We start from the raw sequence: 23,930 nt of genomic DNA, 5'->3' as shown, positions 1-23,930 counted from the left end.
ACAGCTACATCAAAATGCCCTCTTTCCAATTAATCTAACAGAAATCTACCGAATGTAGTGTGACTGACTGGACAAAACGTCTGTATTAAAGGACAGCCTTGTTGAACACTCCAGTAAGCGTTTCACTCGTAGAACACATGAAACATGCTTAATCTAAATGAGGAAAGTGATCAACTGCTTCTGAAATCTCCTTTCCCTCTGTGGGCCAGTAACACGGCAATAAAGTCCTGGCGTCAAGCACCCCAGTTGCTAAGTAACGCTATTAAACAAGAGGAACCTTGACTGTCCCTGCTTGGTGACAAGAGGCTAGTCAAATGTTGATATACACAAAAGCTGCATTCCTCATCTTTTCTCTTGCCTTTACAACCACATTTGAGAAAAGATTACCAGGTATTTTTAGTACAACTTGTACATGCTGAACAAATTTTGAATGTAGTTTTAACGTTTTTCTTTTTGCACAGTGGTGAGAATCTTCGACATGAACAACCACTTTCACAGAAACTGAAGCTGCTGGTTTGCATCTAATTCCATAATTTACATCAATCCAGAAAAAAAGGAGATAAAGTATGGTGAGTACATAACTTGATCTATGTTGAAATCTGGATAAAAGTTTTAAACAAGAATGTAGCATGATAATAAGATGAGATAAGGAAACATATAGCAAATAGATTTAAAGGATGGGGGGTTACATGAAGTGAAGTGAACCCAGTTTCTAACACCAATAACTCCTGACCAAATTATTTTGTAAACCTACACTAAATCAATCATTGCATTTGGCCCAGTATGTGTTATCTAATTGCAGGCAATAATTTCATGCAATAGTTTTCTATAGGAGGTTATAATGGGAACAAGCACTAGTGGATAACCTCTCTCATCCTGAGGATGATGAATGAGGCGAGAGAGGGCCTTGGGGTGTAACACAGACACAAACAGACACACACCTTGCTCTTTTAGACAGGGAGGGGAGAAGAGCGAAGCCCTCATTACACTCCCAACACTCCCCAACTATCATTTATCAAAGTCCTGATTTGACTCCTTGTGCACGCACACATACTGTAGTACAGTACATCCATGTCTGTCAACACACTTGCATGTGAATGTCCCCCACACACGACGACACACACATCTTTCTTGCCTGAAAAGAGCCAAACAACTCAATCAGTTGAATGCTGAGGGAGCATCAGCACTCATTTGTTTTTGCTGTATTACCCAGTGTCGCCTCTCTCCTATTGTTCCCCAGCATTAGCCTTAATTAGAGAGTCGTGCTCTTAAATACCCCCATGGGCAACACTGGGCGAGCACGCACTAGTGCAGACACAACACTGCGACACACACGCGCACACACACACGTGGAAACACACACGCTGCTCAGGCTCTCATTCCTCAGAGAGCATGCTTTCCCCACTGCCCCAGGCCATACATAAGACCTTGTATCTGAATAAATCACATCAGCCTTACACACACATACTTACACATAAACATACACACAACACATTTATTTGCTATAGCACTGCGCGGTGGTGTAGATTAGATAAATTATTGTAAATCAGCCTCTTGGGGAGAGTGTCACAAAAAGGAGGCTTTTAAACTGAACTGTTTGTTAATTCTCTGTGCGTTGCAGTACCATGCCCAAAGGAAAGGGAGCCAAAGGCACAAAGGTGTCCCTGAAGATTGCCAAAAAGGCAATACGGATGACCCCAGATGGACAGAGGAGACTCACCCTTAGCAACATGGGTTTAACCAGCTTCCCAAAGTGTCTCCTCAAACTGACCAACGTGGACGAGTTAGACCTCAGCCGCAACCTCATACAGAAACTCCCAGACAACATCGGGAACTTCTCATCACTCAGATGGCTGGATCTGCACAGCAACAAGCTGGAGTCTGTGCCAGAGTCCATTGGAAATCTGGTGGAACTGACCCACCTAAACCTCTGTAACAACCGCCTAAACTCTGCTGGTTTACCTTCCACGCTGGGCTCCCTCACCAACCTGAAGAGTCTCAATCTAGGAATGAATCAGTTGGACGCCCTTCCTCCCACCTTAGTGGCCCTAAACAACCTCCAAGAGCTAGGCCTGTTTGATAACCTCTTCATCAAGATGCCAGAGTTTGTGAGAGTTCTACGCAACCTCACCAAGGTGAATGTGAAACGAAATCCTCTATCGTATGTTCAAGGGGATGGCAAGGGAATGCTGAAGAAAAAGGCGGAGCCAGAGGAAGATGTGCACCTGGTTCATGAGAGCAGTCTTTGTACGACATGCCTTAAGAGATGTAAAGCAGAGAGGGAGAGGCTTATCACAGAAGGACAAAGAGGAAGGGGAGTAAGAGGAAGTTGTGGTGGTGATGTTCTTGAGGAGAAAAGAATAAGGACTTTTTCTGGACTGATGACACCCAACTCAATAGCTATAGTCAATCAGGATGTGTGGAGAATAAGAGGTAAGGTGGAATACAAGAAAATGAAATAACCAGACAGCTGCTAATGTTACCTTGTTACAAAACAAGTGGAAGAGACATTTTAGCACAACTTAAAGTTTAATATATACGCAAAATATCTAGCTTTATGTTTCACCACTTTTCTTTATGCATTTCATATTTCAACTGATGAAATGAAACAAATGATTTCTCCACATATTGCTGCAAGACTGTAACTAACTGATAACACTTACTTGGCATTAGCAATGACCTCAGCGACTCCTCTGCCTTTTAATGCTGGTACTACAGCGGTCAACCTGCAGGGAGAAAGAGGAAGGGAAAGATTAGTGTTAGGATGCTTGAAATAAAAACTTTTAAACATCCAGCATGTGCAAGTGTGGTACCTTTTGTATGCAGAGACGTGGTCTTTATTCAGGAATACCAGGAAGGCTGAGTATCCATTTTTCATGAAGATCTCAATAGCATTGTCCTTAAAGGAAGAGGGAGGCACATTTGTTTCCACCGTATTTTTAAACCTGAACTTAACATGCATATTGATTTTCTTGAACTCACATGCTTAATCAACTAATGGATATTAAACAACTTCCATTTATATATATATATATATATATATATATATATATATATATATATATATATATATATATATATATAGTGGCTGTATTTCAACTAAAGATGAAAATTTAAGATGCATGTTAACTCAAGGCGTCTGTGGGACCATTTTAATGTCTGACCTCTAAGAGGAAACGCATGAAGCGAGCCTTCCTGATGTCCTCATAGAGCCAGCATCTGCAGCTGGCTGATGGCAGCTCTTTACTCAGCATGGTAGAAATAAAGGAATCTCTCACACTGGCAGAAAAGGGACATAAAGGATGATGAATGAGTGACTGACAGAGTGGAAGAACTATGCTTTTCAGTAACTGCAAACAGCTGTGAGGCACACGCAGTCCTACCTGCTGGGGTAGTGCTTCCTGCAACAAACATCTCCAGTGGGACTGAGCGTGAATCCCTCACACAAGAGGAGGCTCTCCTTCCCAAACAGCAGCAAACCCTCTGTGACTCTGAGGCCACTTACTGTCACGACACACATCTTAGCCTTTACCTGCAGAGAAAGGGGAGAGCTGCATTAAGCCCCATGTGAGAGGTGCAATACACATCAGCACATTTCTCTCTCAGGACATGACATGGCAGCAACACAGGCACTTCAGGCTTTACTTGATTGATCATTTTAATCACATATTTTAATCATTATTAAAAAGACACAGTTGAACACTTCATTATCAGGGCTGATTGATGGCTAGGAGTAGGGAACACTCCCCCTTTTTGTTCAGCAGCGCTTCATCCAGTGCCAAAGTGAACCCACATGCTGCTTTCAGCGCTGATTGTAGCTAATGCTAACTGCATTGCGATAATGCGTGGATAATTCTATTGTCTCCCCTCATTTCACAATGAGTGTGCGCACCTGGCTGTCTCCCTGTGCTGGCCCCTCTGCAGGGCCTCTGGGACACGGCGCCTAAAAACCATATGGGGCCCCAACATCCCCGCAGGCCCCTCACAATTTATACTAATCAAATCAGACTCCTTTCGCCCCAGACACAGAGTCACACACTTGGTGGAGGAGGAGGTCCTGCCTGACCATTATTAGAGGAATTAATCACTGCCACACACACAATAGGAAACCTGATAAGTGATCAGAACCTCTTGTCTGAATGCACACACACAGTCATGCTATGATGGATAATATCACTCATCATGTGAAAGTGTTTCTGAAGAGTCAAGGTGAGTGAGTCTCAGCTACATGCTACAGAAATCTTACATTGAGCTATATCATGGTCAGATTGTGCCAGTTTCCAGCAGTGAATACAAACTGGCATCAGGCCTATTGTCTCCAACAATGACTAGATTTCAGAAAAAAATAGTTGAATTTATTGTTATCAAAGATTAAATACGTAACAATAAACTTGTTTCCTTATCTCCTTACTGTGCTGTGGACAGATACGCGTTATCAGTCTGAGGGTGATTTAGCTGATGATGGGAAGAAGGAGAGAAAAGGAGGACTTTTATTGACTGAGAGCCTAATGTCAGACCATTGATTTCTCCCCACACACATTATTGTCATAATCACACTATTGGCGCTGGCAAGCTAATTATGAGTGAGTCTCCCTTTGTGTGTTACTGCATGTGTGTTTGTGTTAGCCTTGTGCGTGTGTGTGCATTTTTCAGAGCTAATGACTGTGTTCACTTGACAGGAAGCTCAGCAGGACTCATGCACTGAACCACTGCAAGACAACAGGACACACTTGCACACATCACACACTTGCTAAGCGGATGTAAGACAGCTTGCATCACCTCCTACTGTTTTTATTAATACTTCTGTCAGAAACATTAAAAGCCGCGGCTGGTTGCCGGAGCGATGAGAGTCCCTGTCAACATGTGCACTGGTTTCTAGCTCACTGTAAGAATGAGAAGAGCTGTGCTGGGCCTCAACATTAAAACATTATACTAATGAGGAAAGATGAAATTCTGATAGCAGCGCTGGGCTATTGGAATCCCTTAGTCTACATCAGATAATTATGATTGTGAATATTAGCAGGGTGGGAAGGAGCTCCGCTTCTTATTTAGGCATTTTGTTTTCAGGCCGGCATACCAACACACCCTACGATGAAGCAGTACCTCCTCTCCAGGGTGCAGCTTCTGCAGGATGATGCGCATGTCGGGGCAGTCTTGTGTGTGGGAGCAGGGTTCAGGGGTGGAGGGATCGGGGACACCCTCAGCCACAGCAGGGGTTTCATTCAGAACAGGGAAGAAAGTGAGTCGGTCACAGTGCTCTCCTCCATCCTCTTCATCCTCTTTAACCTCTGCACCGACCTCACACAGGATCTTGGGCTCTGTTATGAATAAAGTCAGTTTTCTTCCTTAGTAAGAAGCACACTGATTTTGCCAAGTAAAATCTAACAAATCAACAGGAAATCACTTTATTTACCCGCGTCACCTTCTGTTCTATTTTTGATCTCTTCAGATATGCCAGGTCTTAAACCGAGACACAAGGTTCCAAACACCTGTTGTAAAAACATGTTAAAGGTTAAACTGCGTATTTTAACACCAGTTAGGACCCTGCATTGCACTAAAAAGCCTTACCCGTTTGGATCTTCTCAGAGCCTTTCTGCGGATGCGTGATCTGGTCCGATTGGGTCCTTCTGCTGCATCTTGCACCCAGTCTTGACTCAGCAGCACCCCTGGGCCAGGGCCGAACACGGCTCTCTCCCTCAGCAGCTCGGCCTCCACATGCAGCCACTTGGAGCTCACACGCTCCCACTCACTGGCTCGTAACTATAACGCAGAAACAAACCGGGGTAAAGGGAATAGATTACATTATTAAAGATCCCATTTTGACTTTGTAATAAAATTTATTCCAGTATATTCAAGTTCAAATTTCCGTCAAACCTGTAAGTGGTTTGTCCTCATATTCTCATACATGCTGTGGCCTCTCTGTCGATGTGACTCCATGCAAGACAGAAACTCCTGCAAAAAAAAAACCCACAACAAAACAGAGTAACCTGATGGGTGCAAATGAAAAGAGGGGCAGCACAATCGCTCTTCCCCGAGCTCATATTGTACACACACAACACACATCATGTTCACAAAAATTGTATATGCATAATGGTATTGTTGTTTCCTCATGCAATTACAATGCATTCATACAATTACATCTGTTCTAAATTGCATTCACTGGGCAAAATAAGCTAGTGGCTACAGTCTTACAATAACCCTGTCTGGAAATGTAATCATTTGTTGGTGTGATCTAATTAACATAAACATTAATATCACTGAGCCACACCACAGTCAAGGGCAAGGTAAGTGTGCATCTATGCTTTTGCTGGGTGCGGCTCAGTTTATGTCGATTAAAAGAGAAAAAGAAATGAAAAAATAGAAAAACCCAAAACAGAATCGTGTTGACACTGCAGGATGCTCATGTTCAGCAGACACTCTGGGATCATATTCTGACTGTTAACTGCTTCATTAAGCCCATCATCACAGCAGTGCTCGCTGAGAGACTAGTGAAACAACATGTGTCCATCCTCACAGCTGACCCAGGAAAGCCATTTAATTGACTGAATGAACATGCAGTAACTCTTTATATCGAGTCTTATTTACAGATGCTAATTCTGGGTTTTGCAGTATAAAACCCCATGAATGCAATAATTGATTTCAAATACAATAAAAAAAGACAACAGCGGCTACTGTATTACAAGAGATGCAAAAATTTTGAGATAATTTCAGAATAAACCCATGCGTAAAAAGTTGACAACAAACTTCGACAAGCCCTCCGGAGAATGAAAACTGTTTCTCTGAATGACTGACTGCCTATCCAAATGAGAAGTTGTGCAGAAAAAGAAATAAAGGAGTAATTTGAGGGGAGATTATATAAATATTACAGACAGAAAAGAGAGTAATAATGAAGTTTGCGAGCTAGAGCCGTGTTGTGACAGATAAACAGCAAGTCGGCGTCATCATCTCCTAATTTCATTCCTTCATTTGGACAAACATAAGTAATATATAGCATTAATTACCCTATTTAGCAGATAGGAACCTCATTGGCTTTTTAAATGCTGCATTAAATACATAACTCATCTCTTCCCTCTGCAATTAACATCAGAACATCACACTCATTTCCATTTTAATGACTTCCCAACAATACGCCACCTTTGATGATAAGGCAACATAATGTCAACTTCATTCTGAGCTGGCAGTGAATGTGTAATGAACTTAACGTGATCATTAGTGCTGTTAATTATCTTTCTAATATGAGGACACAGATATGATTATGGAAACTGCATTCGCTGATGAAATAAATCTCTGGGAGGATTGCACTGAAGCTTGACTGAGGACACAGTTTGCCTATCTGTCTCTATATTCTCATTCATTACCTACAGTAGGCTTTAAAACTCTTTTTTTTCTTTCAATAAAAGTAGATATCTGAGACCCAGAAACTATGCTCAGTGCTCTGCAGAAATGCATTACTATGGATCCAGTGATTGAAAAGAGACTCCCCATAAGCTCATGACTCGCCCAATAAAGGTCATAAGTTGATGATCCAGAAATTAATTAAAGACTCACTTGTTTCTTCATGAGGATGGATGGAAAAATGAGCAGACTGGCTGACCATAGCTGATGATTTGAAAATTATTTGTTCAACACTCGCTGCATGCTGCAACCAACTCGGAGTTGCAACACGCTGCAGAGAGGAAGAAAGAAAACATCCCTCCCTCTTCTTCCCTGCATCTCAGATGGAAAAACAATTCATCACCCTCTCTGATAGCCTGTCAAAGACTGATATGATAAAGAATAACATCAAATGAATAATGTTTTCATCAGATTGGGACCACTGTAATTGCCAGCCCGATTTCTGTGGGCAAGAGATGTGCACAAACAAGAACACACACATTTTGTGGGTGTGAGACAGACACACAGACGCGGTAATTTCATGCCTGTGTGCCTGAGTAATATGTCCCTGCTCCCTGCTCCAGATGGCTCGACGTCTTAAGCGTTGTGGGGGAACTAATGATGTGGGCCACGTGTTTCGGGGGGAAAAACAACAATAAACGCGTCTTTAACCTTCAGCAGCAAACAGTGTGTTGTAGTGAGTGTTCCCATGGATAGGCCTAACAGATATCAATTACAATGCCCACTCAGGGGCAATCAGCTGTGATAATCCAAATCTATTTAAAGAAATAATCAAACACCCCCGCAGGGCTGGACGGCCCACAGCACAAGCACAGTGGTGACTTTGGGAGGAGTGTTTGGCATGGTGCTCTGGGATGCAGAGACACCTGGGAGAAGGTAGCAACCCCACACTCCTCGATGGGACACAAACATACACAACTCTCTGTCCTGCTCTGTGCAAAAGAGGCAAACACTGAGGGGATATTGTATTTACCTCTACTGTCACTGACTCTTGACCCTGTTTGCCCAAAGCTGAGCGAAGAGCACTGCTGATCATGTCAAACTTGTTCTGAGAGCTGCTGGCCACCTTCTTCTTCTGAGACTCTGAGGAGATATTTTAGAAGCAGAATTTAAATATCAAGATCATGGCACCAACATGTAATCAGCCCCTCCTTCCACACTTAACAGCACAGCGAGAGCTAACCTGTGTGTAGCAGCCAGGCTTTTTGTGCCGTCTCCTCCCACAGAGGGCTGATGTCAGTCATGTTGACAGGCCCCGTCTCCGCCGTGGGGCTCGCTGAGATCTCTATCTTAAAGGTTTCCTCGAGCATGTGCTGCCTCTCTGTCATGACCTTAGACCAGCAGGCCTCTGCCAAGGACACCAGTTGTGTGTCATCTGGAAAACATACACACATTTGTTTACCCACCCAGAAAAAAAAATCTATAGATGTAGAAAATCAACACAAATGTCAGGATAAAGAAATGAATATTTCCTTATACCTGTCACAATGTCCACTCCATTGCCGAGGCATGCTGAATGTTTGGTTTTGGTTTCTGACAGGCTGGATGAAGTTTTTCTAATGAGCACCTTTTGTGCCACACATCCAAAACCTTCAGGGTAGCTACAAAAAAAAGTGTAATTTTATGGATTACCACTGAATCCAGGTTTCAGCTAGAAGCATATTTTTGTCAATCTGTGTTTGTGTTGTTGGTTTCACTATTACCTGCCAGACCGTATCAGTAACAGACAATGAAGAAGGCAAGTAATGAAGTTCACATTTGCATTATAAGTTGCCATGACAACATCCCAGCGCTCCATGAAGGTCTGTAAAGTCCTGATGACCGCTTCCTTTTCTTCTTGGGAATGTCGCGGTTGAGACAAGAGATAAAGCAGGACTTTATTGGTGCATGCGTAGAGGGCAGACACTATCTTCTCTTTCTGAATTTGACCTTTCTCCAGAGCCTAAAAGTAAACAGTAGTATGTTTGTCATCAGTTTGCAAAAAATTTAAATAAAATGTAAGTCAGATTTTGCTTTTTTGCAATCCATAGCTCACAGCGATTTTTAAAAACTGTCTAAACTGACAAAGAGCAAATTATTTTTAAGTAAATTTGCAACTTTATGAATTTCAGGTGTTTAGCAAAAAACATTTTTCTCTCGGTGTGTTAAAGTTCCTCTACGCTTATGTCTGTGTGTGTGCTCGTCTCACCACCACAATCTGATCCGCGAGGAAGTTGAGCAAACTCTCAGAGTCTCCCAAGAATGTTCCACTGTAAAGTTTTTGCAGCAGAGTCTTACTGAAAAGCACCACATTCTCCATCAGCATGCACATCTGTCCTTCAGGCCTCAGATTCTCTGAGATGAAAATAAAAAAAGACAGCAAATTTAGATGATTATTTTCTTTTTGTTTTGCAAAGACAATTTGAGCTATATGAAAAGCATATGTTCTAAATCTACCTTGTGAAATTAGGTGAGTAGTGTTGTTCTCTTCATGGCTGAGCATGTGGATGATGTTCATGATCAACTCCAGCAACTCAGTCTGAAAACTCTGCCTCTGCTCCAGCGATGCACCATCAGGGCAAAACTGCAATTTTTAAACATCTTAGTAGTTAAAAAAATAAATTAACTGATTAACAATAAATTGATTTTAATATGTGATGGATCTTTGTTCTATTAAGCCTGACAGTTATGGGAAGGTCTCGTCTAATTTTGTGGCAAGAGTAGATGTGCGTGTAGGATTAGCTTGTCTGGCCTAAAACACTTGTACAAAAATCTGCAATTCTTCGGCCTACTTGATATTCTCTCTCTCCTAGTGGTGAATAATTTCATCAGCAGTACTCTGGCTCTGCCTTGTTTGGTAATTGAGCATAGAGTGGCACCTTCTGGAGAAAGGAGAGTTTTGCAGTGTTGTAGTACACTGAAGAGCCCTTTTCCAGGGAATTTTAGCAGCCATGTGAGTGTGTTTTATTGTAATCTGTGAACTAATTAAATATGATAAATAACTGCTTGTACTGATGTGTGTGAATTCACCTCCAGCAGCAGAATAAGAGGATGTGTGCCGGTGCTGGCAGATACATTAAGAAGACTGTCCATCAGCAGAATACGGATGAAGTCTAATACCGGCTTCCTGGTTGGATGATTGCTGAATGTTTCCTCACCTTCACTCTTACTGCAATGCTCACGATCTCCCTGAAAGAAGTGAGAAAACCAGCAAATAAAATCAGACAGATGAAGAAAGAAGTGTTAAGAGCTTTGCAAATCTAGAGTAACACACAAACCTGTGAAACCTCCAGAGGGTACACAACACCAGCGAGCGCATGCAGAAATGTGGGTGATGCCCACAGCGGGTCTCTTGGCCGGAGGTTATGGAGGAGACAAAGGAACTGCATCACACTTGCTGGGAGCTGCAACTCCCATGATGCATCAGTGTCTGACATGTGCCGAGTTGTGGAAACAGGCTGTGAATACACAGAAATATATAATACTTTAACAATACTGGTGAAAAAAAATTTGGGAAGATCTAAGCTTACTTATCTCACCTGAGTGATGATGACTTTGACTAACTCCAGCAATACTGTAGCAGCTTCAGCACAGAGCTGCTGAGAAGGAGCTGCTTGGCTGTCAATCAGTGACTGCAGGACATCATCCAAATGTGCCTATAAATGACACATAATAAGAGCATTATGACAAGGATGAAAGAAGAAGATTCAGATAACTTTATTTGTCCCCCAGGGGGCAATTAAAAAGGCACGTAGAGCAGGCAGTGCAACAGTGGTGTAATATTTTAACAAATAGGAATAAATATATATACATGTCTATAGCAAGTACAATATGGGAATACAAAATTAAAAAAAGAGAGAAATAAGACAAACACTCAGCTTGGTAACATATTAGTGCAAATATGTCATACATAGTGCAAATACAAGTGAGAGGTAGGTGCAAATGGCAATGAGGTAGGTACAAGAATATAATTCACTAAGTTAAAAAATGACCAACCTTTCCCTCTGCAGCGTTACTGTTTCTCTTCCCCAGCAGCAGAGCAGCCAGAGCTTCATACACCTGAGGCAGGTGAGAGTGTTTGATGAGCAGCCCCTGCAGAACATCAAAGCCTGGACATGTGGTGCTGAGACACTCATACGACCAAGAATGGGCTCGAAGGTTGTCTGGTAACAAAGTAAGAATCAGTGACAGCGTTGTTTACTACACTGGGCTGCAGGGTTGTACTATTGTATCAGTATTTAAAAGTATACTATTTTATTGTAGTTTAACCCTCTGTTCCCAAAGCAGCATTTTTGTGTTTTTTTTGCTCCTGTCACATTTTTTCTAATTGTGGGCCTTTTCACTGCAACACAAATTGCCAAATACAACACCTCAAATAGCAAAACCATGGCTAAAAGTAGAGAGAACTCAAAAATATCTTCTATCAAATGTATCAAACATATAACACCAGAAATCATAAAAAAGAAACAACAAAACTGACTTTTTGTTTATTCATTGTACAAAAACTGAAAAAAAATTAACCATCATGTAAAAAGATTTTTCCAATTGCCTGCAAGTGTTTCGATCACTGGATAAAAATGGTAGCTTCACATACTATAGATATTCTGTTATTCACATTTTTTTATTTCTTTCCATACTTGTCCCCAATCTGCTGTAGCCGTACAGCTTGTAGTTCAGCCAAAAAGTCCCTGAAATTTTGTCACAGGTCCCTAATCTCTCAATCCATCTCTGTGTTGAGGAGCACAGAATTTATTTTTATTTATTTTATTTTAGTGGTTTGTTTTTTTCTACAAACCTGTTTACTGCAAATGGTTTGGTTTAGTTTTGCCTAAATTTTAAATGAGACATGTAGAATAAAATAGTTTTGATTTTGTTAAAATGTGATGATTTCAAGCCCAGAGTTGGTTAGATTTGAAACAGTCCGTCATAAATGATTTATTTAAGGACGTTTGAAAAGGTGAAAATCCAATGATTCCGTTTTTACGGTTTCTAGTTCTCAAAAATGGTTTAATGTCTTTAAAAAAGAACACGTTTTTAAGGCCAGTGAGTTTTGAGGTTCAGAGCGTTCATTAGAATTGTATATCAGAATTACTTCATATCACAGCAAGATTCCAGAGAGATATTTAAAATAACAGCAGTGAAATATTTTCCTGCTTTACTGTGAGAAATTGTTCAACTTTACGCACCCATGACAGAAAAGGGTTCCTCCATGCCCTCTATAAGTGTTCCTGGTAGCACCCCATCTCTGAAGCTGCTCTGCTGACTGGGACTCGACAGAAAGTGTGTGAGCAGGACGAGACCCAGTTTTAAAGTAGAAGGGTGAAGATGGGGCTGAAGGAAGAGCAGGAACCAATCACTACCCAGAGAATCAAACACCCTCTGCTGACTGGTGGGGAAGGAAACACGACAAACAAATTTAGTTAATGTTTCTGCCATTATTTTAGGACACATGAAATATGGGATAAATATGTTTCTGCTCTTATTTTGGTTTAGCTAAAAGGTAACAGATGGCACTTACTCTTTGATGAGAAGGCTGTTTGAGTTTAGGGTTTCACAAAGCACAAGCAGCATCTGGTTGCGGATCCAGATGAGGCTAGCTGGACCAGAACTTTGAGCTACAGAGGGCAAGTCTGGGTCAGTACCAGTAAAAACTTATGACAACCATGACACGTGTAATCTACCGTACGAGATGTGGTTGTGTTTTTTGCTGTACCTGACATATCATGAGAAAGATCACTGTCAGATATTTCACTGCTTTCGTTTATGCTGCTGGAAGGAGGGAGTGTGTAGACCAGGAAGAGGCCAAGTCTGAGCAAGTAAAAGAATGTATTTTGAAAACATACCCCTCAAAACTGATCTAAAGATTCATGAAACTTTGCTGTTGCTGGTGTATTCTGACTTCACCTGCTGATGTCCGCAGGGCTGAAGTGAGTCTCTAGCAAGGACGTGATGACACAAGAAATAATCTTAACCTTCTGCACAGTCACAGTAGGATCAGACAACTCAAACAGCAGCTTTGGTAGCAGCCCCACAGAGTGCATGACCTCCGCATTCCTGCTGTCACTGTTGAGGATACAACACGACAAACAGAAAGCGTAAATATCAATCACAATCTGCTCCCACAGGCAGAAAATCCAATTCCACAATCCATGCACACATTCAGTCTCCTCTTCAGTGTCTGTGACTGATTCTGTTGAACACTCCCTTGACTATTTCTGTTGTAAAATTCCATGATATTGATGACAAGCTACTGCAGAAGTTGACAGAACAGCCGATAAAAGTCTATCGTCAATCCTGAACAAGAGGGTCTTTATTGTGTTACATAACTTGTTGGCCATGTGAGGTTAAAGTAAATTAAATTAGACCTACTACATATTTTGTGCGGTCTGGTCACATGCTGACAACTGTGGGAATTACCTTGAGGATTTCAGGGTTTCGGCAAAGTAGTTCAGAACTGCAAGGTCCAGACTGTCTGATGTGTTCTGCCAGACCTAAAAACCCAAAACGTAGTGTAATAAGAGAGAAAAAAATGCTTATAGCTAATTTACCAAATAAAAACTGTGTGGTCATAAAATTGCAGCATTCTCCACATCTGCTAAGCTTGCTTTCTAAAATGTGGATGCTTACATCCAGGTCACACAGCAGAGCCTGGAAAGCAGGTATGTTCTGTATGCAGCCAGAACCACAGCTCAGCTCCAGTGAACTCGAGAGGTACAGAACCAGCTGCAAGGTTCGGTGGCTGACCAGACTGCTCTTCATCTTCAGCAGGAAAGCTAGCAGCTGCAAGGAGAGCAAATGACATGTATTGTAAGACCAGATCACAACTAAGTTTTTTGATGTCTGTTCTTACATCATGTGGTGCTGTTCTACCAACATGCCTTGTATCCATTGATGCGGTTCATTTCCTGTTGCATGGTCGAGTTGGTTTCCAGCACAGAAAGAAGAACTTTAACAGCCGCATACAAAGAGCTATCATCTGGCGCCATTGCAACTAGACTGAGAACAACTGCAGGCCCACCGACATACAAAAAACCATTGGATGCCGCCTTGGGGGTGAACGTACGCACACCTAGAAGGAGCAGGCCAGAAGTTCACCACATGTGCCTGTAAGAAGCAAGTACAGCGCAAAGAAACAGTTCAAAAATACTGCTGTGTTTACCAAAATGTCCAACCAGGGCTGCTCCTATGGTGCGAGCTGTACCGCTCAGGTGCTGGCTGATGTTGTGAGCAAGAAACACGGGGGTGGAGTGATCCCGAGATGTTATTCCCATCTGTAATTAGACACAGTGATTGCTGCTTTGCATCAAAACCACATACACACACACGGGTTAAATAAGGACTCACCTTGCCCTTACCTCTTTAGCAATTAGTCTACAATCCACCTCGTTGTAATCCTCTCGGATCTGCACAACAGTTGTTAATGCAGAAATTGCTGGGTTGATGCCAAATGAGATCCTCTCCTCAGGAACCAGCCTGAGAGGAAGCGACTCAGCATCTGGATCATGACCTGGATACAAGCAGAGAGGTGAAGCAGGCAAAGTAGAACTACAAAGAGTGAGGCTTGACAAGATGTACTTAATGTATCACCACAACTATCACCATACATTAAGACAAAAATATTATTATTGCATGCTGTCGTTGTTCTGCAGGAGTGCGTAAGTTGCTCCTATATCAAATCACATCATCTGTTCTGCTAAAAAAAAAAAAAAAAAAATGTGCATACATGGAGTGAGTCGTGCATGCCACTACATGAGAAATGATGAAGTATGAATTTCCCAGCAAAGACCACACACAAAAAAATAGATTAAGAAATAAATTACTCTACTAGTCTACTACATTACTCAAAAACCAAAACAAACAACATTTACAAAATCAGAATGCATCTGAAACCCACATCGTGAGAGACTAACCAAAAGCAAACAGAGGAAATACTTTAGAAATCTTGAGTTACGCAAGACCTTGTGGCTCACCTGTGTTGCATAAAGCCAGGAAGTTGCCCAGGTATGCAGTGCCCTGTGTGTATACAGCACTAACAGCCTCAGGGCTCAAAGCCTCTTCAAACAGGTAAGAAGGACCCACTCGCCACACTAGAGCAGCATGTTCCTTCCAGGGAGCTGGTGTCCCTATCAGTCCATACACATCGATCACAGCTGTGGGGTCCATGGAGATATATTGACCAGGAAATGGTTGAATATACTTGATCTGGAAGAAAACGGAGATGCTATGATAGGTGAATTTATAAATACTACATCAGAATCAGTTTAATAAGCAACTCTACATCTCTCTCCTCTCATCATACCTTTCCTGTCCCCACCGCTTTGCCGTTGAAGTAGGCTGAGGTCAGACAGCTCTTCTTCAAGTCTTTGGCCATGACTACAGCCAGATGGTGCCACTGACCTGGAACCAGCATGCTGGAGCAGCGGAACCTCACTGATGTAGGCAAAGAGGTGGGAGTGCAAACTTCTGGCTCCATCATATCTGTTGAAGTAGACACAGAGAAAGACAATCGCTGTTGTATAAATTGATAATGTAACTATTGCGCAGTCCTACTTTAGATTGACAAGAAACGGCTGACAGTTCTGAAAGGTAAGCAAATTCTTTCGATTTGTCATTTGAAATGCCCCATAAAGTTCACCAAGGTTCACCAATATTGACTGAACTTTTATTGCGCTAACCTAGATATGTAAATGCTTCCTCCTCGGTTGAGATGACCAGACAGCCATCGTAGGCTGAGAAGGAGATTGACAAACAAATGTACTGTTGTTCAGTCCGGGACATGTGGCGAACCACCGTCAGCAGGCGGATTGGATGAGAATCGCAGGCTGAACTGAACCTGTTGATCTGGAACCAGCAGGAAAATGAGAGACCAGCTGTAGGTGGAAAACCTCGACAGTCTAAAACATGAGAGGAGGATGATTAGACATTTTGTTCAGATTTAAGTCACAAATTTGTGAATATTAAATGCTTGGATTCATCACTTACCTCCACCAATTCCACCTGTTGAGATCGAATCTGCAGTCACGCCTTTCACTGTTGCCAGGGAGGGCAGGAAAAGACAGCTACAAAGCAAGAAATTAGTAAATGAATTCTGTTTTGTGCATTTTTTGTGTAATCATAAGGCAAATCTAATGGAATTATGGACTACACAGAAGCTCAGAAAAACAAGGACTCACCCATATCCGCTCTCGGTCATGTCAAACTCTATAAAGGCTGGCGAGGAGGAAACTCTGTGTGGTCTAAAGGAACGAGGTGCTGTCATGGACACTAGACTGATGATCTGGTGGACAGGAACTGCAGAACCACAAGAGGTTGTTGACTGTAACAAGCTGAAGGTTCGCTTTAGTGTCTTCACTGAAGAGCCAGCATCTGCCTCTGTAGTGTGACCTGGTTTAGATGAAACGACCAAAATCCAACGTGTGACCTGCTTTATGTGGGTCAAACTTCAAGAGGGCTGAATTTAATATGTAGCAGGAAAAATAGACACAAAAGAAAGATTAAGTGAGAATGATAAAAACAAATAGGTACCATTTGAAAAAGGTGTTTTGTCTTGTAGTGGCACGGCTGTTTTATCCACCAAGCACATGAGAGGGTCTCCTAAACACAGGAACTTTCTGAGGAAGAAAAAGTAACAAATAAATGTCAAATACAGAAAACTGAAGCACAAATATTGAAAATAAAAAAATACATAAAATCAAAAAAGCCTCTCCATTTTCAGTACAATAAAGACATACATGAGTGTAAGCCTCAAAGCCTGACCTGAAGTCTGAATGTGTGATGCCCTGAGAGGAAAGCTTCTCCAAGATCCGTGTGACGGGTAGATGTAACGGGTGGTTTGGAATGAGCAGCATTCTTTGACAGTGGGTGAGGAGTGTGGAGACCAGCCTTCCCTCACACACTATCTGGCGGTTTCGCTCAGATTTGACCATGGCCTGGACGTGGTGTGCCACTGAGAATTGGACCTCCATAGAGAGCTGGGAAAGAGGAAAAACAATTTGTCCCATACTGGATCCTTTTCATGTATCACATAGCATGCAACATTAGGGACTGCAGCTTGGTGGGTCTAGATAAGTACCTCGGGGTCCTCAGGAGCAAATACTGATGGAAGCAGAGTCATAATAACTCGGACTGCTCCTGGATGAAGAATAATCTGATCGCAGGTGAACTTACTACTAGCAAAAAATACAAAACAAAGAAAATATGAGCAGAATCACAAATAGATCCTCGTCAGTCCATTCATCACTACGATTCAGATTTAAATGTAGAAGATTCATTATATAGGAATCCAAAGGAATTCCACCACCTCCAAATGGTTAAAGTTTCCCACCTGTATTGAGACTCAGGTGTGAGACTAGTGGGTGTTGTGCTTCTGGAACTGCCCTGTTTGTCCTCCATGTACTGTGGGCCTGATCCTGAGTGGACATTAGGAGATCCTTCATTGCCTGCTCGCCCATTTAGTTTTTCTTTATCTCCATCATGCTCATCCTCAGTCTCTATTCCCAAATTCAACTGCTGAGATGAGTAGGTTCCTGTGGCGAACTGGTCAAGGTAGGAGAGCAGCCTTATACATGTCCGAAGAGTGACAGGCAGATGGAGTTGTGGTGTGTTGGAGGAAGAACTGGGTGCTGCAGGGGCTTCTGTTAACTCAACAAACTCATGGAAGCTCTTTCCAGGAGACTGAGGAGGCTGGTTGCCCTCTGCAGCCTTTGGACAGAAGCATTTCTCTCCTTCCCACCTTTCCTTCTCAAGGCTTTCAGTGTGGAAGCAGCCCAGCTGCAGTAGAGCCTCTGCCAGCCTTTCGTAAAAGCCACCAGTCTCAAAATGGTGAGCATTTACTGTGTGAAGATGCACAGCCAAAGCCAAGATGTGCAGAGTGAGTAGAAGGAGGTCCAGCAGGGGTTGATGCCCCACAGACTTCCATGCTTCTCCCTGTGGAGGGTCAGACAGGGCTCCCTCCATATCTATCACCAGAGACAGCAGACCGGTGAAGCCTCCTGCCCTCCTGAAGGCATCCCAGCTGTTGGGGCTCTCCAGCACCCTCAGCACAGACTGAAACACAGAAATGAGGAGCGAGAAAGTGAGAATGTGATCTCACCAAGCACACTTAAACCTAATATTACATGTGACAAAGCAGATTCTGCAATTCTATATCTATATTTTGATAGACACTAAACTTTGCTCAGAGCTCATCCTTTAAAAGATCTTCCTGGTCAATTAAAATGGTGTCATGAAAAATAGATGAAACATATAGATAAATCATAAATCATTTCTAGTAACTAGTTTTTGGAGGTGAACAAAATCTCATTAGCTTTATTCAATTTAGAGAGCTAATCCATCAGGTAGGTAATGTGTTAGACAGAACGTAGGGAGAAATGTGATTAGCTGAAACTGGAGTAATCACAATGGCTCTCAACACTTGCCAACCCAGGTCGTACCCAATCTGATTGCCACCTGCTATAACCATGTTAGCACCAAGAACACACACATAAGATCTCCCATACGTGCACAAACAAGCACAAGTGTACACGCTCACACACATTGAGTGCACACAATATCAGCAAGTAAGTGCTCTTCTTGCTGCCATCTATAAAAATGGACACATACAGTAGGTGTGTAACTTAGTTAGGCTTAATCAGATCTGTGTCCCATTCACTGATCTGATAGAGGTGGTAATCTTCACAGAGCCACAGCACAAGGCTGCCGGCCTAATCAAATCGGTCCAGAGTTAACAGCTAAACCAGTTTTAGCAAATCAATCTGCATTTGTCTGTAATGCAATCAGAGTCCCACATGCTAAGAAAATAAATTCACCAGCTTATTATGTTTTAAGTGCATTACAATTTGTTATGATTCGATGTAGAGCGAGACTACATTCACAGTTCAGCTGAGATCAACACATATTTGAGTGTTTCTGGGTGTGTGGGTCCTGTTCTATGTGGCTGTGAGTGTATGTACAGTGTAGCTACCTGCAAAAGGTCCTGCTTTAACCGGAGTTCCTGCTGTGTAGAGGAGCAGAGGGCTCCAATGGCTGTGCTCATGAATTCCTCTGGGTTTATCTCAGCTAGCTGCTCCAAAATGCTCAGAGTAGGACCTCGATACTGATCCTCATCCAAGAAGATCTTTATGTAGGGAACCATGCCGAGGTCTCTCACTGAAACTGGAACACAAATGCAACAGTTAATCATAGAATAATAGCATATAGGTGGAAGGAAATGAATACAGATGAAACCAGAAAGAAGAGACTGTATGTACCTGTGTTTTTGATGGAACGTAAAGTAAGGGTGGACACAACTTGAAGCATGCAGGTGGTGAGTAGTTTCTCTTTGTCAACCACATTTGGCAGCTGCTGAGGATCTAAAGAGCATAAGATGGTCAGAAGCAAATTACTTAGTGCACATTCAGCACAAAGATGTTTTTGTGTTAAATTCAGTCGCTGCAGGGCCAAGTGCAAAGGTTCATGTCAGTTTTATTTCACAATGGCTTACTCTGTAAGCTCAAGTACTGAATCATGACCTAATGTGTTGCTCAATGCCAAGCTTGCTGTAATGATGCATGTGATGTCAAACAATGACTGTCTGCAGTTAGTTGATGTACTGTACAACTATGATACATCAGAAGTTGAGGAAGTTAGACTGATTCATACCTATTTTAGGAGAGGACAGAACTCCAGCTTTCCTGAGAATCTTTGCTCTCCTGCGTAGTTCACCAAGCAGCAGCTCCAGCAGATTCCAGTCACTTAGCACCTCAGTCAGCATACCACTGTGCACAGTCATCCTACAGAGAGATAGATTTTATTCAACCTACATCAAGGGAACAGTGCAGTTATCACCTACGGTAACTTAAATTGGCAACTTTAATCTTGCTTCACCTGCCCTGTCATGCCTAAGTAACAGAATAACCAGACAAAACTGCTGCAGAAGACAACGTTTTGGGCTTTTTCTAGAGCAGAAAAACTCTGGCTTGAATTAGAGGATTAAGTTACACTAAAATATTATCAGCAGGAGCAGCCTGAGCAAATCAAAGAAACACCATTATCAAAGTAGCATTGCTAACCTGTGAAAACATTTAAGTGCCACCACTCCAAATTCTGTCCCTGCCACTCCATCAGCCAGCGACCCTGCCCAGCTCTGCTTCAGCACACCCAGCAGTGCCCGCAAGGTCTCATGGGGGATGTAGTTCAGCTTAAAGACCACCTATTGGGAAATTGAAGATTTAATCAGACCTTAAATTCATGCAGTATCAAAGGAAATGCTTGCACTAGGACTTAACATTAGGAATCATACCATCTCTAGCAGTGAAAAGAACAGCTTTTGGACAGGCGCAGGTTTTTGCCATACACAGGCGGCCAGCTGGGCCATCGACTGGACAGTCCACTCCAAGAGGAAGAAATTGGCTGGGTCCCTCTCCCATATCGACTGTAGGGTTCGAAGAAGCTGACAGCACAGCAGAGAATCCTGGGAACGCAGCAGGGAGGCCTGCAGCAGGTGGAAGGCAGGCAGGTTCTTTACTGCTAAACCTGAAAATACAAGTAGGAAAACTACTGTCAATAGATTAAACTTTTTAAATAAGGTTTCAGCTCTTTAAAGTTGATCATGTTGAAAATGGCATCGAGATTTAGAGGCGACATATTGTTGTACAATGATGTACAAGACTGCAAGACAATATCAGCTTGAGGTCAATTTTGACAAAAGATGAATTTATGAGTCTGGCAAGGTGAAACAGTCAATATAATAGACAAAGAACAAATTACAAACAAGCTTTAACACAAAGCACATGTGGAATCTCACAAGTCAATTGAGTTATACATGCATAGACAGACTGAAAACAAACAACATTACATACATGAATGCAAAAGTAAAGAATGGTAACCTGCCTTGATGGAGTTTGTTGACTGCATTGTCAAATTATTTCGAGAAGGTCTTAGATTTGGGTGCCAAAACACACATATGTTTGTTGTGAATAAACATAAAAGCTGGTTAGTAGTAGTATTCATTTTCATGCTTAATCAAAATTGTATCAGAATCAAATAAGGTCAGCATGAAACAGTCCCCAGTCCCACTGCTGGAAACAGATCTGCTCCTTGATGTGATAGATGGGTGCCGAGTGTGTGTGTCTGTGTGTATGTTTGGATGATTATGTGCGTGTTTATTATGGACCCTCCATTTATGAGTGTTGGATAGAGGTGTGTGTGCATCTATGATAGATGACTGGTTGCTGTAGGCCAGTGGTGAATGGATGTGGGGCATCCTAACAGAGTTAAAAGGGGAGCCTCCACTTCATCATCCCAGACATAATCACCTCAGCTTCCTGTTAACCTGAGGGGTGTTGTGCACTGCGGCGGGGTAGCAGAGCGAGGAGTGGGGAGTCAGGGTGTGTGGGAAATCAGGGAAAGGGGGTGGTGCGGTTTGGGTGGGTTATATGAGGGTAAAAGTGCATAGGAGGGATGAACTGCGTAGTCCTTTTGGACACAGGCATTCTCCTCCCTGAGTTTATCTTTGCTGAGCCATGCAAGTGCTAATAATTAGATGGTCGGGAGCGTGCATTAGGAAGGGATGGTTCAGAGATTATCCTCATGGTACAATCAGTTGTTAAGACATAATTAGGGAGAGGTGGCCAGAGAATAGCAATGCAGAACTTATTGTGAAGACTTGACCTACCTTTGGTGAGTGGTGGGTCAAACTTAAAGCCAGGAGGCTGGGGGTTGGTGACACAAAGAGCCACTTTCAGCTCGTTTTTTCCAAATAGAGTGAAAGATGCAACGAGAGCAAGCAACTCCTCCACAGGCTGAAACTGATCCTCAGACACACCCTCCTCACAGCTTTGTGTAATGATAAAATAAGAAAAAGGTAAATTAAATGAATAGCAAACATGAATAAAGCCTCCTCGGTACGGACTTTATAAGCAGACAAATCAGATTTCTAAGAATTCTTGTACTCTTTGAAGGCGCTGTATGCCATGAAATTCCACTAACTTCCAAGAATCCAAGAACACGGACCAATACCAAGAAGACAAAAATTTAATTTACTTGATTGCTTGTTATTTCTGTTGACACGTATGTCCCCTCTTAACACACTCTTTGAGTTTCATTTACTCCAAATCCTGTTTCATTCTTTTTCTCTTCATGACCTATGAACTCACCGTTTCAGGATTTCCTCGAGGGCCTTGTAGCCATTGTTGGTATCAAACTCAATGAAGAGGGCTGGATTGAGCTGATAAGTGTCTCTAACGAAGCTAAACACAGCCACAGCAACCTCAGCTAGCAGTGATCCTGAGACGTATGTACTGATTTGCAGCAGGTTCTGGATGCAGATCCGCCCACAGTTCTTGCCTTAAAAGGAAAAAGTAGAGCTTAATTAGTAAAGAAATAATCACTGAGTGAGATTTAGTACATCAGCGCAATAGCATCTACACACTCAGCGTTTCAGTGGTAGAATAATATCCTTCACCCTTTGGCCTGTCCTTAAGCTGGTTTAACAGACTGCTGTAGAATGATGATTCCATAGAAATTAACTGTACAATCAAGACAGCAATACAACATGCAGAAAAGTGTTATTAACTTCATGGTGTCCAAAACAATTCCAAGTTGTAAACTTGTGTGCACTGGAACATCTGAGTGAATTATCTCCGCTGATTCAGATATCATGTGAGACATGCTTGCAGGATGTGTGGTCATGTCTCTGTATAGTTAAGTCATTACTGGAATGAAAATCTGCCAGCACAAATACCTTTCTCGAGTAAAATCTAATTATTCTGTTTTTCTGCAGTCAGTTTTTGGATGTATTTAACTTTGTCTTATGTGCTCAGTCTCACTGGTGGAATGGGTTTTAGAGGCATAACAATTCAGCGACTACAAGTTTAACAGAGATGCTACTATTGGTTTTGAGTCACCTCACCTAACAAGCTTGGGACAGTGTTGCTTGTTGCTACAGCAGAGATGGCTTTAAGGACACGAGAGGCCTGGTGTCTCCAAGACGCGCTGGTCTGATCCCACAGCGACGTGAGGCCAATGATAAGACACTGCAGTTCCTGAGTCTCCACCAGTCTCTCCACATTAGCTGGTTGCCTACAGAGCTGAATGAGAACCTAAAAAAAGACGAGGAAAGAAATATATGTTATATCTAAAATTTAGGACAGGAGAGAGAAGAACCACCAGGCTAAATGTCAACAGTAAACAAAACGAACAAAAAAAAGAAACATCAGCTAAATTAAATGAAGGTCATTTCCTTGGAGGGAGGAATCAAGTTAATAATAACCTGCGTCAGTGGTTCCTGAAAGTCTTCTTCTGTGGCCATGTTTTGCTTTTTAGCTGGAAGGCAAACTAACAAGTAGAGGCATTTCACCAAAGCAGCAGGAAGTCCTGGGTTTATACAGGACAATATATCCTGCAAACACACACACAGACAACAAGCAACGTTCAGATATCTAAAAAAAAAAGTGAAAAAAAAGTGAAAGAGTGCAAACATTCTGGAAAAATTCATTGACAATACTTGAAATTGTATTTATAATATTAATGATAATAACCAATGTTTTTTTTTCAGTTTTGGGATTTTTTATGTATGG

At 42.2% G+C, this 23,930-nt stretch overlaps 2 protein-coding genes across 7 annotated transcripts in view; one reads left to right on the top strand and one right to left on the bottom strand.

Moving 5' to 3' along the window:
* The window catches only part of wdfy4 (WDFY family member 4), a 43,240-nt gene that overhangs the window by 12,856 nt on the left and 6,454 nt on the right, over positions 1-23,930 (bottom strand). For 4 of the 6 annotated variants that reach the window (XR_002746924.3, XM_023283717.3, XM_055018775.1 and 1 more), the window contains exons 6-50: positions 23,624-23,752; positions 23,264-23,453; positions 22,509-22,698; positions 22,028-22,188; positions 20,654-20,886; positions 20,424-20,563; positions 20,014-20,144; positions 19,623-19,724; positions 19,337-19,527; positions 17,699-18,420; positions 17,447-17,543; positions 17,131-17,345; positions 16,900-16,985; positions 16,548-16,758; positions 16,357-16,433; positions 16,050-16,268; positions 15,674-15,852; positions 15,345-15,576; positions 14,730-14,881; positions 14,534-14,645; positions 14,253-14,443; positions 14,002-14,154; positions 13,792-13,865; positions 13,279-13,437; positions 13,088-13,182; positions 12,893-12,989; positions 12,561-12,760; positions 11,371-11,537; positions 10,914-11,030; positions 10,653-10,832; positions 10,405-10,563; positions 9,832-9,958; positions 9,584-9,729; positions 9,099-9,337; positions 8,875-8,996; positions 8,579-8,770; positions 8,369-8,478; positions 5,875-5,952; positions 5,569-5,760; positions 5,414-5,489; positions 5,104-5,318; positions 3,384-3,532; positions 3,165-3,279; positions 2,814-2,899; positions 2,664-2,726 (exon numbers count right to left, since the gene is read on the bottom strand). Coding sequence is in view for 5 of the 6 variants with exons in the window: in XM_023283717.3 (XP_023139485.2) it covers positions 2,664-2,726; positions 2,814-2,899; positions 3,165-3,279; positions 3,384-3,532; positions 5,104-5,318; positions 5,414-5,489; positions 5,569-5,760; positions 5,875-5,952; positions 8,369-8,478; positions 8,579-8,770; positions 8,875-8,996; positions 9,099-9,337; positions 9,584-9,729; positions 9,832-9,958; positions 10,405-10,563; positions 10,653-10,832; positions 10,914-11,030; positions 11,371-11,537; positions 12,561-12,760; positions 12,893-12,989; positions 13,088-13,182; positions 13,279-13,437; positions 13,792-13,865; positions 14,002-14,154; positions 14,253-14,443; positions 14,534-14,645; positions 14,730-14,881; positions 15,345-15,576; positions 15,674-15,852; positions 16,050-16,268; positions 16,357-16,433; positions 16,548-16,758; positions 16,900-16,985; positions 17,131-17,345; positions 17,447-17,543; positions 17,699-18,420; positions 19,337-19,527; positions 19,623-19,724; positions 20,014-20,144; positions 20,424-20,563; positions 20,654-20,886; positions 22,028-22,188; positions 22,509-22,698; positions 23,264-23,453; positions 23,624-23,752 (7,271 nt within the window). In the remaining variant the exon portion in view is untranslated. The remainder of the gene's footprint in view (positions 1-2,663; positions 2,727-2,813; positions 2,900-3,164; positions 3,280-3,383; positions 3,533-5,103; positions 5,319-5,413; positions 5,490-5,568; positions 5,761-5,874; positions 5,953-8,368; positions 8,479-8,578; positions 8,771-8,874; positions 8,997-9,098; positions 9,338-9,583; positions 9,730-9,831; positions 9,959-10,404; positions 10,564-10,652; positions 10,833-10,913; positions 11,031-11,370; positions 11,538-12,560; positions 12,761-12,892; positions 12,990-13,087; positions 13,183-13,278; positions 13,438-13,791; positions 13,866-14,001; positions 14,155-14,252; positions 14,444-14,533; positions 14,646-14,729; positions 14,882-15,344; positions 15,577-15,673; positions 15,853-16,049; positions 16,269-16,356; positions 16,434-16,547; positions 16,759-16,899; positions 16,986-17,130; positions 17,346-17,446; positions 17,544-17,698; positions 18,421-19,336; positions 19,528-19,622; positions 19,725-20,013; positions 20,145-20,423; positions 20,564-20,653; positions 20,887-22,027; positions 22,189-22,508; positions 22,699-23,263; positions 23,454-23,623; positions 23,753-23,930) is intronic. The other 2 variants (XM_055018776.1, XM_023283716.3) reach the window with 1 other exon arrangement.
* lrrc18a (leucine rich repeat containing 18a) lies at positions 280-2,766 on the top strand. The gene is made up of 3 exons (XM_035954407.2): positions 280-390; positions 462-569; positions 1,622-2,766. Exon 3 carries the CDS (start codon positions 1,626-1,628, stop codon positions 2,460-2,462), a length of 837 nt encoding a protein of 278 aa, XP_035810300.1. The 5' UTR covers positions 280-390; positions 462-569; positions 1,622-1,625; the 3' UTR covers positions 2,463-2,766.

The sequence above is a fragment of the Amphiprion ocellaris genome, chromosome 16, assembly GCF_022539595.1.
Source record: "Amphiprion ocellaris isolate individual 3 ecotype Okinawa chromosome 16, ASM2253959v1, whole genome shotgun sequence".
Lineage (NCBI taxonomy): Eukaryota > Metazoa > Chordata > Actinopteri > Pomacentridae > Amphiprion > Amphiprion ocellaris.
This window is presented reverse-complemented; position numbering and strand designations above follow the sequence as displayed.

Bases quoted from the DNA above. Each gene is read 5' to 3' on its own strand.
- lrrc18a (XM_035954407.2), top strand. From the start codon at position 1,626: ATGCCCAAAGGAAAGGGAGCCAAAGGCACAAAGGTGTCCCTGAAGATT.